The 19,071-nt window shown below is 41.4% G+C and overlaps 1 protein-coding gene across 1 annotated transcript; it reads left to right on the forward strand.

Annotated features, from left to right (window-relative positions):
* Positions 1–15,657: 15,657 nt before the first annotated feature.
* On the forward strand, positions 15,658–19,071 carry LOC115362148 (uncharacterized). Its single transcript, XM_030055969.1, has 4 exons — positions 15,658–15,775; positions 17,448–17,783; positions 17,881–17,961; positions 18,066–19,071. The coding sequence occupies exons 2-4, from the start codon at positions 17,474–17,476 to the stop codon at positions 18,347–18,349; spliced, it is 675 nt and encodes a 224-aa protein (XP_029911829.1). The 5' UTR covers positions 15,658–15,775; positions 17,448–17,473; the 3' UTR covers positions 18,350–19,071.

A 19,071-nucleotide genomic window follows, 5' to 3' on the forward strand; every position in this document is an offset into this window, starting at 1 on the left:
GGAAGAGATCTGGAGAGGCTCTTCAAACAACACTGCAACATACTGTGGAAGTCATATGCTTTGGACAATCCCATTGTCTTTGGTTTTCATATTTGGCACCAAAGGGAACAAAAGAGATATGCCAGCAACAGACTACATTTTTTTCCCCATTTGACAGGCAACATGCAATTTTAAAATGTCTGCATCTTTGCATCATGGTCTCATCCAAGATCAGACAAGCCCCGTCTTTATTCAGCTCTCTCTCTCTCTCTCATGTTGGAGTTTCAACACACAGCAGCTTGACTGTGTTTGCATTTGAGCAAGGTGTTGGGATTTTCACCAATGCTGTGAGGTTGGATGATACCGGATTGTCACTCTGAGGTAAGCCGAGATCACATTATTACGCTTTGATTCAGTACTGTCGAGGTGTTGAGCAGACATCTGCACACAGACATGTACTCTCTCTCTCTCTCTCACTCTCTCACTCTCTCTCTCTCTCTCTCTCACACACACACACACACACACACACACTAACTAAATTTTCCTGCGGAAATGGATGTGAACATTTGCTGCATCAGTTTATATTAGGCATTCATAAATAGACAAGGTTAATGTGCGCACCTCAATTTAGAAAGGAATGAGCGAGTATTGTGTGTGTGTGTGTGTGTGTGTGTGTGTGTGTGTGTGTGTGGTGTGGTTGAATGGGGTTGGGTGGGTGGTTGGGGTGTGTGTGTGTGTGTGTGTGTGTGTGTGTGTGGGCGGGGGGCGGGGGGGTGGGGGGCAGCAAGGCAGCCATTTTCTCTTCTTCTATAACTTCATTAAAGAAATATAAAATGGCAGGCCATTAGGGCAAACGCATCCACCAACCTTTTATTGAGAGATGCTTTTAGAACAATCTAATTCACCACAAACTGCATGGCACTCCACCCACCCACTTGTTCACACACATTCGCACACGCACGCACACACACACACACACACACATGCACACACAGAGAGAGACACACAAACACATTTATATAATTTGCGAAATATGACTGTGGCTGTGTGAGCTCAGTGAGGGCTGCAGTCAGAGGAGATGAGAGTCATATGGGTGACACAGCGTTTCCACGGTGACTAAGTGGCACCTCAAACATGGTCGCCCGCTCCACCTGCCAGCTTGTTAAACAGAGAAAGACGGAACGGCACCAACTGAGAGGTGGAAACAGGGACAGAAAAATTTTAAAAGAGCATACCGGACCCATTTTGGCTTTTCATGATCACATCTGTCTGCCACAAATATCAGTTGTGCACAGAATACAATTTGGTAGCTTTTAGAAGCCAAGGCTAATGTAACTGAATCCACTCTCATTCATGTTAAAAAAAAAAAAAAAAAAAAAAGTGAAAAACTACTTAGTGAAACTTTGAAGTTGCTACTGCCATCTTGTGAACACTAAGCGGGCAGGTATATTCAATAAAAAATGCTGTTTTTCTCTCTTATAATCACTAGAAATTCATGCATCAATACCAAATGTGTTCAAAGCTGAAAAAGGTGTTTGGGTTTGTTGTTACCTCTTTTAAACCCAGGAAACCATGGATGGGCTTTTATTTTGAAAGGTTTTGTTTCAGCCTATGAACAAACTTCAATTTATTTATTTGTATTTTAAATTTTTGGGGGATTTTTTTTAATATATACTTTTATTGTTTTTGTTTGTTTGTTTTTTCCAATTATGTAGTAATTTTCTTGCAATTTAATTGAATATTGTATATCATTATAATAATTATACATATAGTTGCCTGGTTATAAAAATATGCTAAATTCCTAGTAATTGTTTTCTAATTTTCTGGTAATTTTCTGGTAATATTATTATGTTTAACTTATTTTTCCTGATTTTCTGTTCTTTTTAATAATTTTCTTGTATTTTTTTTCTTGTTTTTTTTTTCAGTAACTTTGTGTCAATTTCATTTAAACATATCTAGTGTTTTTGAAAGAAATTCATGAATTTCTAGTGTATCAAAGGGATACACTAGGGCTGCTGTTGAGCAGAATTTGAATACACCTGGAAAAAATAGTTCCTTTAGTAATTCACAAGATGGAATTGCCTTGTGCATAGCAACTTTCACAAACCAGTTTTTCCTTTTTTTAAAATAATAATAATAATAATAATAATAATAATAATAATGGGGGTAAATTGGGAAAGGTTGGCCTTGACTTCGAGGCTACTAAAGCATAATCTGCACACACGCTGTCAGTAATTGTGACAGACACAACCACAACAAGAAGTCAAAATATGCTGCTTCAAGTGTCCAGACTTTGAACTTCACTCTCATTTTCTTCCCTCCTGTTTGTCCTCTACAGCCTCTGTCTTTTCTCCTCTCCCTGTGCACTTCCATCTCTCTCCTCCTTGTCCTCCTCCTCCTCCTCCTGTTCCTCCTCCCCTCCTCTGCGTGAGTTAGTAGGGATGAGAGGAAGTCATTCTCTGTGTGTGGTTATTAGTATTGATCTGAGGGCCGTTCAACAGTCGTTTCCTGCTGATTTCCTCTCGTTTACTCCCCCACCTCCTCTCCTCCCTTACTCACTTTATATCCTTTAATAGCCCCCCCATTCATCCATCTCTCTTCTAGCCGCCCTACAGTGCAGTTTTTACATAGTGGTCTGTCTGCTGTGTTGGACTGATTTACTGAACATTACAGCCTTGATAGCACTGCACATACACACACACACACACACACACGGGCTGAAAAACACATACATTAGACTGACCACAGAAACAATACGTTACAGTAAGGCTCTCTCAAGAATAACGAAGCCTGTGAGTTTTATTGACCAATATCTACAAGACCACACGCACACACTCACGCTGATTCCTGCTGTTTGCACACCATGCAGTCTCACAAACACACACACAGTATTATCCCCTCTCTCCATCCATTATTGAAACGGCCACTATGTACTATGGGGCTCTCTGACTCTCTTCAGAGGCATGTAATACTCTGGCTGTCACTAAATGCGTCTTGGTGAAGCCTGTTGTTTGCAGGCTTACAGTAAACAAAATGACATTTGAGGGGATTGGCGGAGAAAAAAAGTCAATAAATCGGCTAATTGTTTTCTAATTCTCTTAAATAGCACAATGTCATATTTAATCACGCTTTCTGACTCCGGAGCTGCAAACACAAATCTATATAAATGACTGCATTCACACACACACACACACACGCGCACACACACACACACACACACACACACACATACAAATTCACACACATTTGCACACCTACACACGGGTGGCACAAGGACCTGCCAGTGCTCTGAATGCTTGTGACGGGTGTCTCTGCATCATTAATGGAGCATTTAAATAACACAGGTGGAATCACATGTATTATTCACAGTATTAATGTCAGTTCACACCCCACACACCATCTCCTGCCAACATCCTTCTCAGACATGCAGACACACACATACATAAATTCATACACATAATACGCATGTGTAACATCATAACATCATACTTATTCTAGTACCCATGTGTAGATGGCTACACGGCCTGTGAATTAGAAATTAGTGTGTGTGTGTGTGTGTGTGTGTGTGTGTGTGTGTGTGTGTGTGTGCCCACTGTCCCACGGTATTTCCTGTCAGGCTTGTGTAGTTTGCATTATACCACTTTTACATTGGGTTGAATACTGGCAAGGATGTCACAATGTAATACGTATCACAGTACCTGATTATTTGTATCACGATATCTTATAATACTCACAAACTGACTCAAAACCATTTAAAGGTGCACTACACCAAATTCCCAAGGGCTGACTTAAGTGAGGACTGCTTAGACTCAAATGAAGGATGTAATTTATCCTTGAGTTGGACCAATATGGAAAGACCACCATCACATTTTGTGCTCACTCCATGTCATGTTATGTTTTGTTGTTAATCAGTTTCATCAAAACAGTCCTCACTGAAATCAGCTCTAGACAGTTTTGCATAGTGCACCTTTATTGTGATACTTCAGGTATTTCTGTGATAATGATATGACAAAAAAGTTTGTTGTATCCACCCTTTTGTTATTAAGTCTTCTTGCACCTCTGGCATATCACCGTGGCTTCTTGTAAAGCTGATCTTTTGTAACCAAACCACTTCCATGTAACTGAAGTCGCTCCCCTTTTTGGAACAAACTCCTCCACCTCGGAGCCAGTGGCAGTGTTAGACTTGCTCTCAGCAATGTTTGTTGTTGCTGTGTGTGACGGTATGACGTCATTGTATCAACAAGTTGGAATATTGCCATTGTCAGCACTGAAATGCCTGTTAACCTGTCTACATAGAGTCCCGGCTGGTAGTGGGATTTTAAGTCAGTGTAAAAGGAGTGTGTTGGCTCCCCTGGAAAGTATTGAGGATGTATAGGCAGTGGATACTTACCAGTGCACTCTTGACAGAAGCCACTTAACTTTATCAATGTCTATCCCCAGAAGTGAGAGTTAAATTCGAACCCTGACCTCAACCTTTAGCCATAACCCTAATCATGCGTCCAAACCGATAGATCATTACACTTAGCAATTTAATGCTATTGGCATGTGCATTCTCTGTGACCATGTCTATTGGTCTTTGCTAACAGAGCAGCCTTTAGTAATGAAGATGAGAGGATGTAAACAAGGTCAAAGTAGGTACCATGTGACAACAGCAAGAAAGTGGAATAAAAAGTCATGGTAACCAGACTATTCCTCAGCCCTCGGAAGCTGTACCAAACAAATCCATTTGTAAAAGAAAAAGGAGCGCAGAGGCCCGTTCTAGGGGGAAATCATATTGCCAGGTACGTTATCTACAGTTCAACTTGGCCTGTCCTCTGTTGTTGAGAGGCCGAGGAACACGGCGAGTCTCTCTCCCAGGCTTTGTCGCTGCTCAATTACCAGGAGGACGGTTTTTAAAAAAGTACACTTATAAATAGAGGGACAAAGCAAGGACAGTCAATTGAAGAGAGCACAGGAACATACAGCCAGGCAGGGACAGACACAGAACAAAACAGCACAAAAAACACAGACACACACACACAGCTAATTTATACATGCACACAAATACACCAACAAACATACATGCACACTGTGCACATGGCCCATCAATGTGGATATCAATATACACAGACACAGGCTCCAAATCAGCAACATCTAACTGGCTGCTATATTTAGGAAATGTGAAATGCGACAAGGCGTCTGAATATTTCTGCTACCATTTTCGTGCAGTCTCTGAAGAAGGAAGCGTCATGCTCCACAGCAGCAACGCTCTGGACTGATGATGAACCTCTAAAACAGCCTCTTGTGTTCGCTGCAGCCTACCAATACAAAATGCTGAGTTACATCTCTCTCTCTCCTCTTTACTGTCTCGCTCTCTCTTCTCTCCCTCTCTCTGTGAATGTGAATGATATTCGGGTGCACATTAATCTGTCCTGGATATTAATTACAGTCTCCATTAACATTTAATAAATACTTCCCAGGTGGGCTTACTGCTGAGTGAACCGAGAGACTTATCAAATATTAGGCCTTTAATTGGCCTTTCACTCCAATGAATGGCTTTTTAATTAGCGTGCAGTTATCATCCCCCACCAACCACAGGGCCAGGCTGATCAGCACACGCAGATGTGCCAGCTTTGCTGACTGAGGGCATCTTAATGACCTGAGGTAGGCCACTCGTTGCATAACGCTCTATTTCTGTGGCCGACGGAGGAGGAGTGCAATCTTCGGGTAGCAGGCCACGGCGAGATGCTAAGTGATTGTGTGGTTATTGCATGGAGGTTTATGGGAATGGGGGTTTCAATCAGACATAAATTTTATGCATACAGGTGCAGAACTGGACACATGCTTACATCCACAACCATACAGGAGGCTGCAGACTATCATGCACTGGGCAAAAAGGCAGGGACACAACCTTAACAGGTTGTCAATCCTTCAGGCCAAAGACTGTGACCATTATTAAGATATTCGATTGCAATGAAATTGGCAATTTTTGTGGGAGAGGTCATTCTTTCATCATGATTTTCATTTTTAGCTGATGTTATTTTTGCTAGGGTCTGCACCAAATCATCCTGTTTTGTTTTGTTTTTTTACATCTGGAGAATATGATTTGTAGGCCAAGGCCATCAGTGTAGTGCCACAGTACTTTTTATAATACTATTACTATTTATAATGGTATGATTTATAATGGTATACTGTCATAACCTTTATCAGAAAATGCAGCTGCTGCAATTTGGATATTGCACCTATACATATTGTGATTTCGATAGGATTTCGATTGAGTGTGCAGCCCTAATTGGCTGTCTGTGGCTGACAGTTCACCATATTGAATGAGGTACATCGAGCTGCAGGTGCAGAGAACCATCACAGTTTTAGACCATCAGTTTACTACTAGACTACTTACAAAAGGCCCAGATCTTTACCCTGACCTAAACCTGAACAAACCCTTGCCAAAGCTTAACCATCTCCATCCTGTTTAAAAACACTAGTCTAAAAGCGTTGGCTGAAAACTGTGATTTGTCATAAGCTATTGGTCTAAAACTGTGGGTGTTCTGTGTTGAATTGGCGGTGAGGTTGAGGCCATCAGCCCAGAGAGGGCTAGTTTTGGTAAACAAAACTCCTTCCGCAAGCAAAAGATCTTCAGGCTGTCAACCGTGACCTCTCACCAGACATATTCCAGATTCATTGAAAAAAAAAAAACATTTGAGTTGATTGAGAATGGCATGAAAATGAAGGGCTAACACTAGTTTGTTTCTTTATCTTTTCGGGATCCTTAGGCCTCTGGTTTGATTTTTTGAATCATCAATAAAGGCTACTGCTCCCTCCTGGTATGGAGAGTTATTTCGTCTCAGAAGGCGCACACCATGCTGCATGTTGACCGTCAGCTGTAGTCTTTTTGAAGGTGACGTGAGGCGAGACAAATTGATCAGATCATCTTCTTTGCGGTCAGCTTCATGTGTGTCACGGGCCTAACACAGACAGACAAACACACTCACATTCAGTGCTAAGGGCAATTTAGAGTCCCTATTCCACTTGACTCAGACGTCCTTGGAGCATGGGGGGAAAAAAAAGCTCTTCAACAAACCTACAAACACAGGGAGAACATGCAGATTCCACACTGAATGGCAAAGGGCCAGAAAATGAACAAGAGACCTTCTACCTGAAAGGTGATAGTGCTAACCACGGCACCATTGTGCTACCCTCTCTGCAACTGTGCTCACTGTAAATGAATTCTGCTTTTGCAAAACTCTGGGATACATGAAGAATTCATATATTCATGTATGTTTCATTGCTATTGGAACCTGGACCAGCTCCTTAAAGCAAGGTCAAGGAGCTTTAGAAGCAGCTAACCCACATTAGACCACCCAAGACTGTCATTTGTCTTGGTTTCAGTGAAGTACAATGTGGTTTAAATGCTGTTCGAGTGGCTTTTCTGCCCTGACATTTCAGGCAGAAAACACTGAATACTTGCAATGCGGAACTGGTCAAGTTGAAGATATTGAATATGGGCGCCCTGGTGGCTCACCGGGTAGAGCTGTAGAGCACATAACATGAAATAAGGCTACGTACTTATCTCAGCAGCGCGGGTTCAAGTCCGAGTTGAGCTTTTGCCGCATGTCACCCAATCTCTCTTCCTGCCTTTCCTGTATCTGTACTGTCATTATCGAATAAAGCAGAAATGCCAAAAAATCTTAACGATATTAAATATCACTCAAAAATAAGAGCTATCAGTGACCTCAGTCTAAAAATATCTGTATTGGCAACTTCAAAAATCCATATTGGTCTAAATGTAAGACGAAGACATGAACATGGAGATATCCATGCACACAATACTCTAACAGTTTGGTAGGGATCACACTCTATGGCCTTTCCTGCTTTAATCCTCACTTTCTCATTTCCTCTGCAAGGTTCTCTCTCTCTCTCTCTCTCTCTCTCTCTCAGATTGAATCAGTAAAATAGAGACTTCCTCCCAGTGGGGATGTGGTGGGTGTGATACCACACTCAGATATGAATCACTACCATATCTGGACTACTACCAATTAGTATACACACACACACACACACACCAAGACACAGACGCATACCCACACTAATACACAGCGGAATTGCACCAACAGTGAGTGATGGCTGTCACAAACACTCAAACTCAGAGAGGCAGAAACGCCACCTCGAAGCTTTGCATGTGTGTACAAACAAACAAACAAATAAACACACACACGTGCACACACACACACACACACACCCTCACAAATCTCTCTCCTGTGTGTTAGTGCTTTAATTATCAGATGTGTCGGGCAGGATGTGTTAAAAAGCATATGGGAGCAACATGCTTCCAGCACACACCCAGCGAGCTTCCTTAATTCCATCATTGAATTTTCTGTTTGTCGAGCACCGATGGGAATTTCTGGGATGTGGTGAAAGGGAGAGGAATGAATATCTGCCAAGGAGGAGGAGGAGGTGGTGGTGGTGGTGGTGGTGGTGGTGGTGGTACCTTCTTTATGACAGCAAACAAAATCAACAGCATGGGATTTGATTTTGTAACCAACAGCAGTGTTTGTGACAAGCTCAGTATCGATCAGATCGGTGATGTTGTTGGGATCCAGACAGACAGTTTGATGAACACCATTAACATTATTTTAGGTCATCATTAAAATAAATGGTTCTGACTTGATGAAACAAGTGGAAATATGGTTGAATGCATCGTTAACAACCAGTTCAGCAATAATTCCGCCCTACCCTCCAAGAAGCTTTTTTTTATGAGTGTCCAAATGGGACGTATAAATAAAATGAGCACTCCCAGCAATTTCACCCTCAGAGTCCAAACTTTTTCATTAGTCCCCAAAGGAATATTAAATATTACCAAATCATGTGTGTGTGTGAGTGTGTGTGTGTGTGTGTGTGTGTATGTGTCTGTGTCTGTGTGTGTGCACACGCATCTATGTATGTAATTGGAAAAACTGAAACTTATTAGTTTTAGTTCCCTGCACCCAACCTCACATCATTGTTATTCATATGCAAGGCAAATAGGCAGCATGCAGTTGAGCACACTGCACACATGCACGCACACACACACACACACACACACACACACGCATAGACACACACACAACTGTTAGGTCGAGGAACGTCTGAGCTTAATGCTTGGAATTATACAAAATGTATGTTTAAAATAATGGCCGAGAGAGAGAGCCAGACAAGAGCACTGAGGCCAGACTGGCTTTTGAATGAGAAGAGCTCCCTCTAGAGGCCAACTCTCTCTTTTATTTTTTTCCCCCCATCCTCCTCCTCATGCAGATCTCCCTTGGTCCTGTGATTTGGCGTGATCGGTGCTGTAAACACTGGGGTCTCGATACCACACTGACTGGTGACTTCATTGAATTACAGCGGGAATGAAGTGCTGACATCAGCCGACACCTGCATCTCCCAGGGTCTGCCGCCTTCACACTGTGATGATCTCATGCAGGAGGGGCATCGTTTTGTGAGCCGACCCCCTCTGCTCCTGTGACCTCCTCAGCCCCAGTCTGCTCCCAGTTTTTATCTCCACCACTGAACCCCACCACCCCCCTGTTCACCCTCCCTCTGTGAGTCTATTACCTCACTCATGCCCATTTCACCGTCTCTCCCTCTTCCGCACTCATCCATTATTTCCAGCAGGTCTTCAGTGACCTAATGCGCTACGAGAACAGATCTAGTCTGTCAGTCAGACTCACTGTCTTTCCCCCTCATAACACTTGATGGGAAATTTCTTTGAGTTTGTCATTCTACAGTTTCCTCCCTGAGTGGGGATGCAGAGTGCACACACACACTCACACACACATGAATTATTTACACTCTTATTAACTTTAATGGACCTGTCAATTACATTATGTGCTCAAGCAATAATCTCCTCTTAAAACATCTTCTGTCCATACTGAACAGCCGCTAAATATACCTGCAAAGTAGTTTCACCTCCTGTTATGTCAAGTAGTCATTTATATTTGATCTGACAGAATGCATGCAGCATTGTTATTGTTTGTAAGCAGCTGGCCATCCTGCTATTTCGACTCCATGTTATGCCCTACATTACCGGTCTGAATCTCTTTGACTGGCTTACTTTGTGCCTCACTATTTGGCAATCCAACTTAAGAAAGATATTTTGGAATGATTCAAATGGATTTGAGTTTGTAAACAACAATTTGAGTTAACGATTGAATTTAGTGCTCATGTCCAAAATTTCTTATCCATTTATTGAACAGGTACAATAATGTTAGCCCAAACTTTCAAACACTGTAATTACACTTGGGGAAAAAAATATTGACAAAAGTTGCAATTTGTTGAATTCAGTTAGAGAACCATGTTAGGGATTTTTTTTTTCCAATAAACATTTCATATAAAATCAAGACAATTCAAAAAACAAGCAATTCGCATTCTGTTTCTTTCAGTAGATCAATGCAGTTCAGCACAATTTTTACATGTGAAATTTATTTCCTCACAAAGACCACCGGCAAACGTTATCAATCCACCTCTAATTCACACCGGTAGGGGGTGGTTTATAGAGTTTGCCGGTGTTCCTCAGCAGGAAATAGTTCTCAAAAAACCTGTTTCTTTCTCCAGTGCAGTTGAATCTGCAGAATTTATAATCAATGCATCGATGCAATGAATGAATTGTTATATCCCCACAATCCATCTCAAAGAGAGAATAGTAGCATTCTGCTGAGCCGGGATAGTTCAGTGACAGGTGAGGGTGAAGCTGCTAACTCTCTGCTCTTTATACTTTATCACAGATAGCATTACTCGGGCACTGCTGAGCCTTACTACTCCACTGAAACCTCTTTTTTTTTACATTTGCACTTTTCTTTACTTTGCGCTCCATCTTACCCTCACTTCATCATTCTGAGTCTAACCTCCATGCCCCTTGGTAAAGTGTAAAGCCTGAAGCTTTCTACCTTTCTACCTACTATGTTCACTCTACTGTGTACAACTCTCTCTCTCTCTCTCTCTCTCTCTCTCTCTCTCTCTTCAATGGCATCTCTGTTCCTCCCTCCCTCTGTCCTGCTGCCCTGCTCCTCTCACTACTCTCTCGCTCTGCTCTGTCATATATAATGCATGTTAAACAAACAGACATGTCAGAGTCGCTCAGACGCATGGCTGTCCCTTCGCTGCCGCTCCATCCACCCTAAGGGGGTCATGTCTGAAAGGTCCCTGTTTACAGACCAGGCCCATCTGAATTACAGCTTCCCTCAACCAATTGTGACTGTTCATTTTTAGGAGGGGGTGGGGGTGGGGGGTGGGAGGGGATCCACTTTGCCTCAGCACTAGAAACCTCTATTTAGAAAATCATTTGGGCAAAACCCCAAATTCATTGCCTGAAATCACACAATGTTAGGAAATAAAACCGCTGTACAGAACTGCTCCAAAGGTTTGATGCTGGCTTCACGTCTAACCGTGCATTGCTTAAAATATTAAAAAGGAGTTTTGTCTGAAACAATCCGTTATGCAGAACATGCTCCAATGGAGAAAAAAGCATGCCTTGCAAAGCATGAACTTCAAACAACAGCTTCAAAATGGGCTCTGTTCTTGTGCATGTTTGTGCATATATGCATAGAAGTTTCAGCTGGCGTATTCCTAAAAGGTGTATAAAGGAGTATGCCATCCATGCAAATGCAGCTCAGACTCCGTGTGGTTAAACATGGCGAAGATTGTCTGTAAGAGCTGATTTCACCTGAGTGTACTTTATATGTAAATCTAATTTCTCTGCTACAGCACAGAGGGGGTAAGCTGTTGCACTCACCCACCCTTGAACTATACACATTAACGAACTTTCACACTCACACACACACACACACATACTCACACACTCATCTACAAATTCCCAATTTTCCAGGTGCAGAGGTCTGTAGAATGGAGCCAGAGCCACTCATAAGGAAACGGCATTATTCTCCATCAGCACTGTCAAGAGACTGAGCCATTATACCATCCACCACTAGCATGCACATACAAATGGAGTTTACCACTTGACAGAGGGAACGACGGGGGCTGGAAAGCACAAAGGGACGAGAGAGACGACGGCCGATCAGCAGTGAAGTGAGTTAATTTTCATATTCCGCGCAGAACATGTTCCACTTGTGCTGTGGTGATATAATGCAAATTACCAAGTCCACACTTCAAACGCACATTATATAGCTAACTTTCATCACCCAGGCAGATTACTGTGAAGGAAAAGTTCAGCCAAAATGCAAAAAAAAGAATAATGTCCCACTTAATCTGTAGTGCAGTCTATCCATCCAGATAGTTTCTGTGTGATTTGGTGAGGTTTCCAGCATTCAATGGGGCTGGATGGGTATTTGTTTGTGGCACTCAAACTGTCAACACCATAGGAGAGAAACTCCACGGTGACAGCTCTTTCCAAAAACAGTGACGAGGACATCCAACATAATCCACAGCTCTCAGGGGGAAAAGTTTCACCAGGATTTCCGAAACCAGCGAACTATATCTGTCTGCCCCCAACCAGGATGAATTAGAGGCAGATAGATACAGTTTGCCGCGGGGAGATTGGAAAGATCAATTTGGTGTAATTAGCTAATTTAATTGGATAATTATTGCACAGCTGACTGGCTAGGAAGGGATCCCCTCTCTTCTGAAGATTTCTTCACTTTATCATCATCTGTGGGTTTTTGGGCGAGTTTTTTCATGCCCACTATGAGGTTTCAAAGTCACGGGGTATCATCCTGTGTTATTTGTTGTAAACTTGTGGGCCTGTTAAGCGCTTTCAAATTGTAAACAGTGATTTGGCGGTCTAAACTCAAACTCAAAGCTCGCAGCAGACTGGAAACGTCGCCAAATTACGAAGAAACTGCATGAATGGATAGATGGCTCCAGGGGTGGGAAAATATCTTCTGCATTTCAGCTGAACTGCTCCTTTACGTTTTATGTCATGACAAATTGTATCAAGATCAAGTCCAGTGAAGTTTATAGTGTAAATACATGTTATAATAGTTTCATTGGAAATACATTAAGGTATAAAAATACACATTCCTCACATACGGCAGCCTCACCTTGTTGGTAAGAATGCCAAGGAAGTTTTTCACTTCTACTCTTGCCACCCACTGTAAGCTGACAGTCTCCAAGAGAGAATTGGATTTATTCATACAGCTAATACACACAGTGACTCACAGTGTATATAGTGTGTGGAAGAAACTGGCTCGAGAGGCTTTTCTCCTCACACAAAACAAACATCTACCCAGAAATAAGAAATTGATTTGTCATTTCCCAGACCTGAGGCCGAGTAAACAGGCTAAGTCGGCCACGTGGCCGGTGGTCTGCAATAATTGTTGTCCGGTAACATCAGAAACGTGTTTCCCTGAAATGATCCACTAAACTGGGCTGCGATGCGCCTGGATCATTCATGGACACACACAAACACACACACAGGCACACATGTACATGCATCTGCTGTTTGGTATTCATGCAGTGTGCACAAATGAAATAATCAAATATTTATTCCTGTGTTTACAGCACTCCACTTCCTCACCGTGAACCACAACACATCTCTCGAGTCAACATGAATTTTTGAGCCTCTTGTTTTGAGGAAGAGGGCCCTCCAGGCAGAGAGACCATTTAGTTTACCGTTTAGCTGTTTAAATGAAGGATGCCAACACTGTGTTTGTCTCCTGGTTGAGGAATTTCAGCTCTCATCCCACCCTCATTTCAGCAAAACAGCTCATCATGCAAAACGATGTGCAAAGGCATATTTATACTGCTACAGGTGACAGTGTATTCCCTTTACATCAGATAGATAGATACATAGAGAGAGAGAGAGAGAGAGAGAGAGAGAGAGGATGGAAATCAGCAGGAACCCCCTGATATGATAAGTTTCATGATACTTTGGTGCATTACCTTTCTGTTATTATTGCGATTCTGTAAGTTTTGTGATTCAGTTTTACAATATTGTACAATTTTGGATTTTTAACATAAAAAATGGAAATGGAAAACAGCTGAATCCCACTTCTAAGGTGAGTTATCATTAGCAAGTCGGTAAAATTGCAGGCCTAAAGATAGAAACCAACCAGCCAAAGTAATCCTGTCCTAACATGGGCAGTATAGGCTGCGTGTTGGTCGTGTTACCACAATACTTGACTTTTCTGTGGGATAGTTTGCATACGGCAGTGCTCCTGCCTAACTCATCCTCTGAATTATTAAAGCCAAAGTTCTGCCAGACTTTTGATTTAAAGTGTGGAGGTGCAGCATGAATCTCTACTGTCAGTCAGGCGCTTTTTTTTCCTTTCAATATTTAATTCCTGTGGTGATAAGCTTGATTCATACAATATTTTCCACCTTGAATAAAATAAAAGCAAAAAAAAAAAAAAAAAGAGTATTAATTCAGGATCGCTATGGCAACATAAAAATCATCGAACCAAAAAAATTTATTTTGAAACTGAATCGCTTTTCCCCCATCCCCAATAGATAGATAGATAGATAGATAGATAGATAGATAGATAGATAGATAGATAGCTGCTGACATATCAACATATGACACACTAATCACATTATGTGTCCAAACACCACAACCACCAACCTTTGCAAACATTAAACCATATCATCCATCATGTAACATAAACTGCTAGTAGAAGAGCACGGGTGGGTCCACCATCAACTTGAATTTGATAATTTAGGTGTCTTTCATTTAAGCCTACCGACATTTCATCAGAGCCACATTTCTGTGAGGATGGTTCTCCTTCTTACTTTCACTTGAGGCATTAAGGGGACTTATCTAGGTCCGGGTTGGTGTCTTGCTCAGACACTTTGGCAGAGTACACAGCTGACGGTGAACACACACCGGCAGTCAAGGGGACCGAACCTGAGACTTTTCACCACTGCAGCAGTTTCTCTAACCACAGGACCACCCTGCAGTCCCACAGCTGGGATAATGGACTGTGAACTTGTCCAGTTTTCAGGGTCTTTACTAGCTATGTCACTATGCCAGTCAATTCTGCCCATTCATTTAAAGACACATTCAAATGTGTGTATGTATGTTAGATAAAACTATTATTTATATTACAGGAGGTATGCTATTTTCATTATGTTTTGTCCTGCAGATATTCTGGATGCATGACTGCTGCATTGCTTTAAGTGTGTTAGTGTATTTTTTATTCAACCTCTAAAGAAGCACTGATAAGTGCAGTTTCATAAATACATTAGTGTCTTGGGAAAGCATCTGTCTGCTGCCCACAGCATTAAGCCAGCGGCCGTTTTTTTCCGTTGAGTCAGACTATGAAGACAAATGTTATACTAATTACCAATTAATTATAAGTTTTCCCTTTTCCTTAACTTCCCCCAAAGGCTGTGTCTTCGAAGGGCATGTTTTAGAGTCTGCAAGATACCGTTATAAGACATACAGATAAACAGTTATAGTCGATATACTTGGTGTAACTGTGAACTAAAACACTGTATACACAAATCCACCAGATGTCACCAGTTTACCAGGCAAGGCAGAGTTAGTGCAGTTAAATCCTTCCTCCACTAGATGGCAGCACAATCAAGCGACGGGCTGGTGGTAACAAACAATCTGCAGAAAACTCACAAAGAAATACTACAAAAACCAATCTACAATATGATATGGGCAATAGAAGATGAAGTCCAGCAGATGGCAGTAAGGCCACACTGAGAAAACCCAGCTGCCGTGAACCAGCAGAGAAGAAGAGGATGAAGAAATTTTAGTGAGGAAAGAGGCGGCAACAAAAACACGGAGCTGCGCGGGGTGTCCGATCTGAGCAGAAGAAATGTCTGCTGCCTGCGGGTGAAAGTGGTGTATTTTATCTTACCACAGCTGTTAGAGTGAATGGTAAGAGCCTCTAGTTTTTTAAAAACTGTTCTAAAGACATATTCATGATACATTTGTGTTAAATAAACCAAACTATGGAAGAGTAACTGGGTCACAGACGCAGTGAAACACGGCAGGTGTGGATGGGCGGATGGATATTACCTTGCGTGTGTAATAAAACGCCAATTTGTTCATAAATGATGTAGGCCTAGTGTAATTACATTGTTATGAATTTACACCAAAGGCCTGTTGCAGGTTTAAAGGTTATTTACGTATCATTAATAACGTGTCGCACTCCACTGAGCGCTCCATTAAACAGATAGGTCGATATATAAATCCACTTTTATCCTTCGCATTGAGTCCTAATTTGTCCTAATCTGAGGTTTAGGGTAAACGTACCTATTAAACCCACGTACCACTTATGACTTCTGAGTAAAAAAAAAAAAAAACTGCATCACCATTTTTGCTGGTTCATGGTTCTTCCAATGAAGCTACTTGTTACATAAATTATACTTTTTATTGTAAGCCAATCAGATTTGTCGATCTTGAGTTATCGATGCACGTGTGACATATGTGCCTGCTGCTCCCAGAAGAAGTTGCAAAAACACATCAGTGATTTTGATGCCCAAACAGTATTTTTTCCATATTTCTACTCCTGCTTTTGGTAAATACTCATTTGTTATCAAAATTTAAGAGAATAGTGCTTTAAATAAAACATATATTATATCTAACAGATATTAGATATGTTAGCGGCCATATTGGTAAAGCCTTTTGGGCATCTATTTCAGATTAGTAAGTGCAGGTGCCTATCAACATGAATGGACTATCATGAGTACGTGGCCAAACTAATTGCAGGCGTTAATCTACTATATACAACATTTTCAGGTTGACTGGTGACCAATAGTATGTAAGGTATATGGATACAGCAGCCAATGACACTTTATAGGCAATTAAAAATATCAGTGTGGTCCTGTGTAGAAGAATGACATGAATGCAGATGTAAATTATTTTCTATTATTTCTGTTCATCTGTCCTATGGCACACCAGCTTCTTACAATCTAATAACTGCTGCAAAATCAAATGTGAAGGCATCACATTTTGATGTCAGAGTTTACAATCATACACTGCACACCCATATCAGTTTTAAAATATGCAAAACACAGGTGGAGAGAGTCTGGATTCTTATGCAATCAGCAATTTACAACACAAACTATGTGTAATAAGTATTTCCTAGGAATGAAAAAGTCTTTCCTGCAATTAAACTCAATTTATAGCCTTAGTGGTGGCCCAAGATGCATCAGTCAATTAGCAACAAGCTAATTACAATATTAACCAGCTGTCAAAAGTGATGGACACCTTGAAATAATCTATTATCATCCATTAATAAGGCCCCGCAGTCACAGTGCCCCCCACTGCAAAGGTTTCATTAGTTAAAGAGGTGCATTGCATTAAAATTTGCCACACCAACTTCCAGGAATACAAACCTTTTCATTAAGTGAATTCAGTATGCACAAATGTTCTGGGAATATTAATTGGAGAAAATCTTTTGAGCTAGAGAGAACTGAGCCTTGTTGAGCTGCTGATATTCTCTCAGTAATTGCTTTTGTATCTTATTTCAGTCATTCAGTCTCACATTTCATCCTTGCTTGCACCATAGATATTTGAGATTTCATCGTTGTTATCTTTTTTTCAGGTGGTGGTGTTGCGTGACCTTCAGTCATGGCTGAGGAACCAGCAAGAGAACTACTGAGAAGCCTGAAGGTTAAGCTAATAAACATCCTGAGCGCTGATGCTGACTTTGTACTGCAGCACGCAGATTCTCGCAGCCTGGTGTCTCGCCAAGGCTACGAGCAGGTGAAAGCTGCCCGTGTTTCTAGTGAGAAGGTGAGGGATCTTCTGGATCATGTCATCCAGAGAGAGGAGAAGGCAGCGCGGGGATTCCTGGAGCTTCTGAAGGAGAAGGACCTGCAGGACACGTTCCCTATGCTCGCTTTTCTCAAGGACCTTCAACTCAGCACGCTCTCGGCAGGTAGAAAAAACAGTGTACAGTTTTTCACAAATTCACTAATAAGGTGTTATATTTCTGTTTGTTAAAAATTCATGTTTTTGGTGTTGCTTTTTACAAGATGAAACCAAAACAACAGCGAAGAGAGAAAAAGCTCTTGAGTCAGAACAGACCCCTTCTTCCAAATGGACATGCAAAAATGGTGAGTTACTAACTACTCTCAAACCTGTTGCATTGAAAACATTGTAAAGAGGGTAGTTACTATTAGCTGCTGTTTTTTTTTTTTTTTCATGTTTGATTGCACAGGCTCTGACTTGGTAAAGGAGAAGCAGCTGATGCTGGTGGCGCGTGCTATTGGACGATCCTGGAAAGAGATTGGCAGACTGGCGCTGAGCATCCCCTCTGTGAGGTTGGAGCAGATTGAGGAGGACCATCCACTCAGTCATGTGGAGCGAGTGTTTGCCATGTTGCGCTACTGGTGCACCTGCCAAAGGAAAAATGCTACAGCAGCCCACCTGCACTCCCTGCTCAGCCAAGAGGACTGGGCACTGCCACCTGAAAGCATTGACTTTCTCCTGGAGTCCAGCTGAGGCTTTCGCTGTCTGGCAGCTGACTGAACTTCCTTCTGTCCTCAGGGAATATATGTTATGGAAATTTTCATCCTGAGACACTCAGATGAGAAACATACTGATCAGTACAGAGTACAATCATGAAAATAACAACACCCCACGGCCTTACAGCTAATTGGATTTTCCCTGACACGCACAGGTGCTCACTTTCACAGACTTTATGAAATGGACAATCATCTGTACTGCTGCCTACTTTGTCATAGGAAATAGCATTCAAAGTGACCTTTAAGTAAGAAAACATCATACAAATTATTAGACGATTAGGTATCAGCCTCTTTATTTAAATTCATGTGAAAATAGGTCACACCACAATTAAAGGACTCTCAAATGAAATAGCAATGTCATAGCAATGAAAACAGATGAAATTAAAAAAAAAAAAAAAAACTGCCTTCAAGTCAACTTTTCAAAAACTCTCAAAAACTGTGATCCTGGTTTTTGTCTTTTCGATCTCCAAGTCAGAAAAAAAATTCTTCTTTGAATGTGGGAAATATTGATTTTTATCCTCTTGATTTTAATCCCTGCAAAGCTTTATCAGGACCTGTCTAAACTATGAAAATAAATGTGAAGTTAACAAATGTTTTGTTAATGTAAATGCAGTAATGGACTGAACGTTAATACTCAGTGTGAATGAAATGTATGTGTATTGTATCTTTTTTTAAAATGCAAACTGCTGAACTGACAAA

The sequence above is a fragment of the Myripristis murdjan genome, chromosome 7 (assembly GCF_902150065.1).
Source record: "Myripristis murdjan chromosome 7, fMyrMur1.1, whole genome shotgun sequence".
Taxonomy (NCBI): Eukaryota; Metazoa; Chordata; class Actinopteri; order Holocentriformes; family Holocentridae; genus Myripristis; species Myripristis murdjan.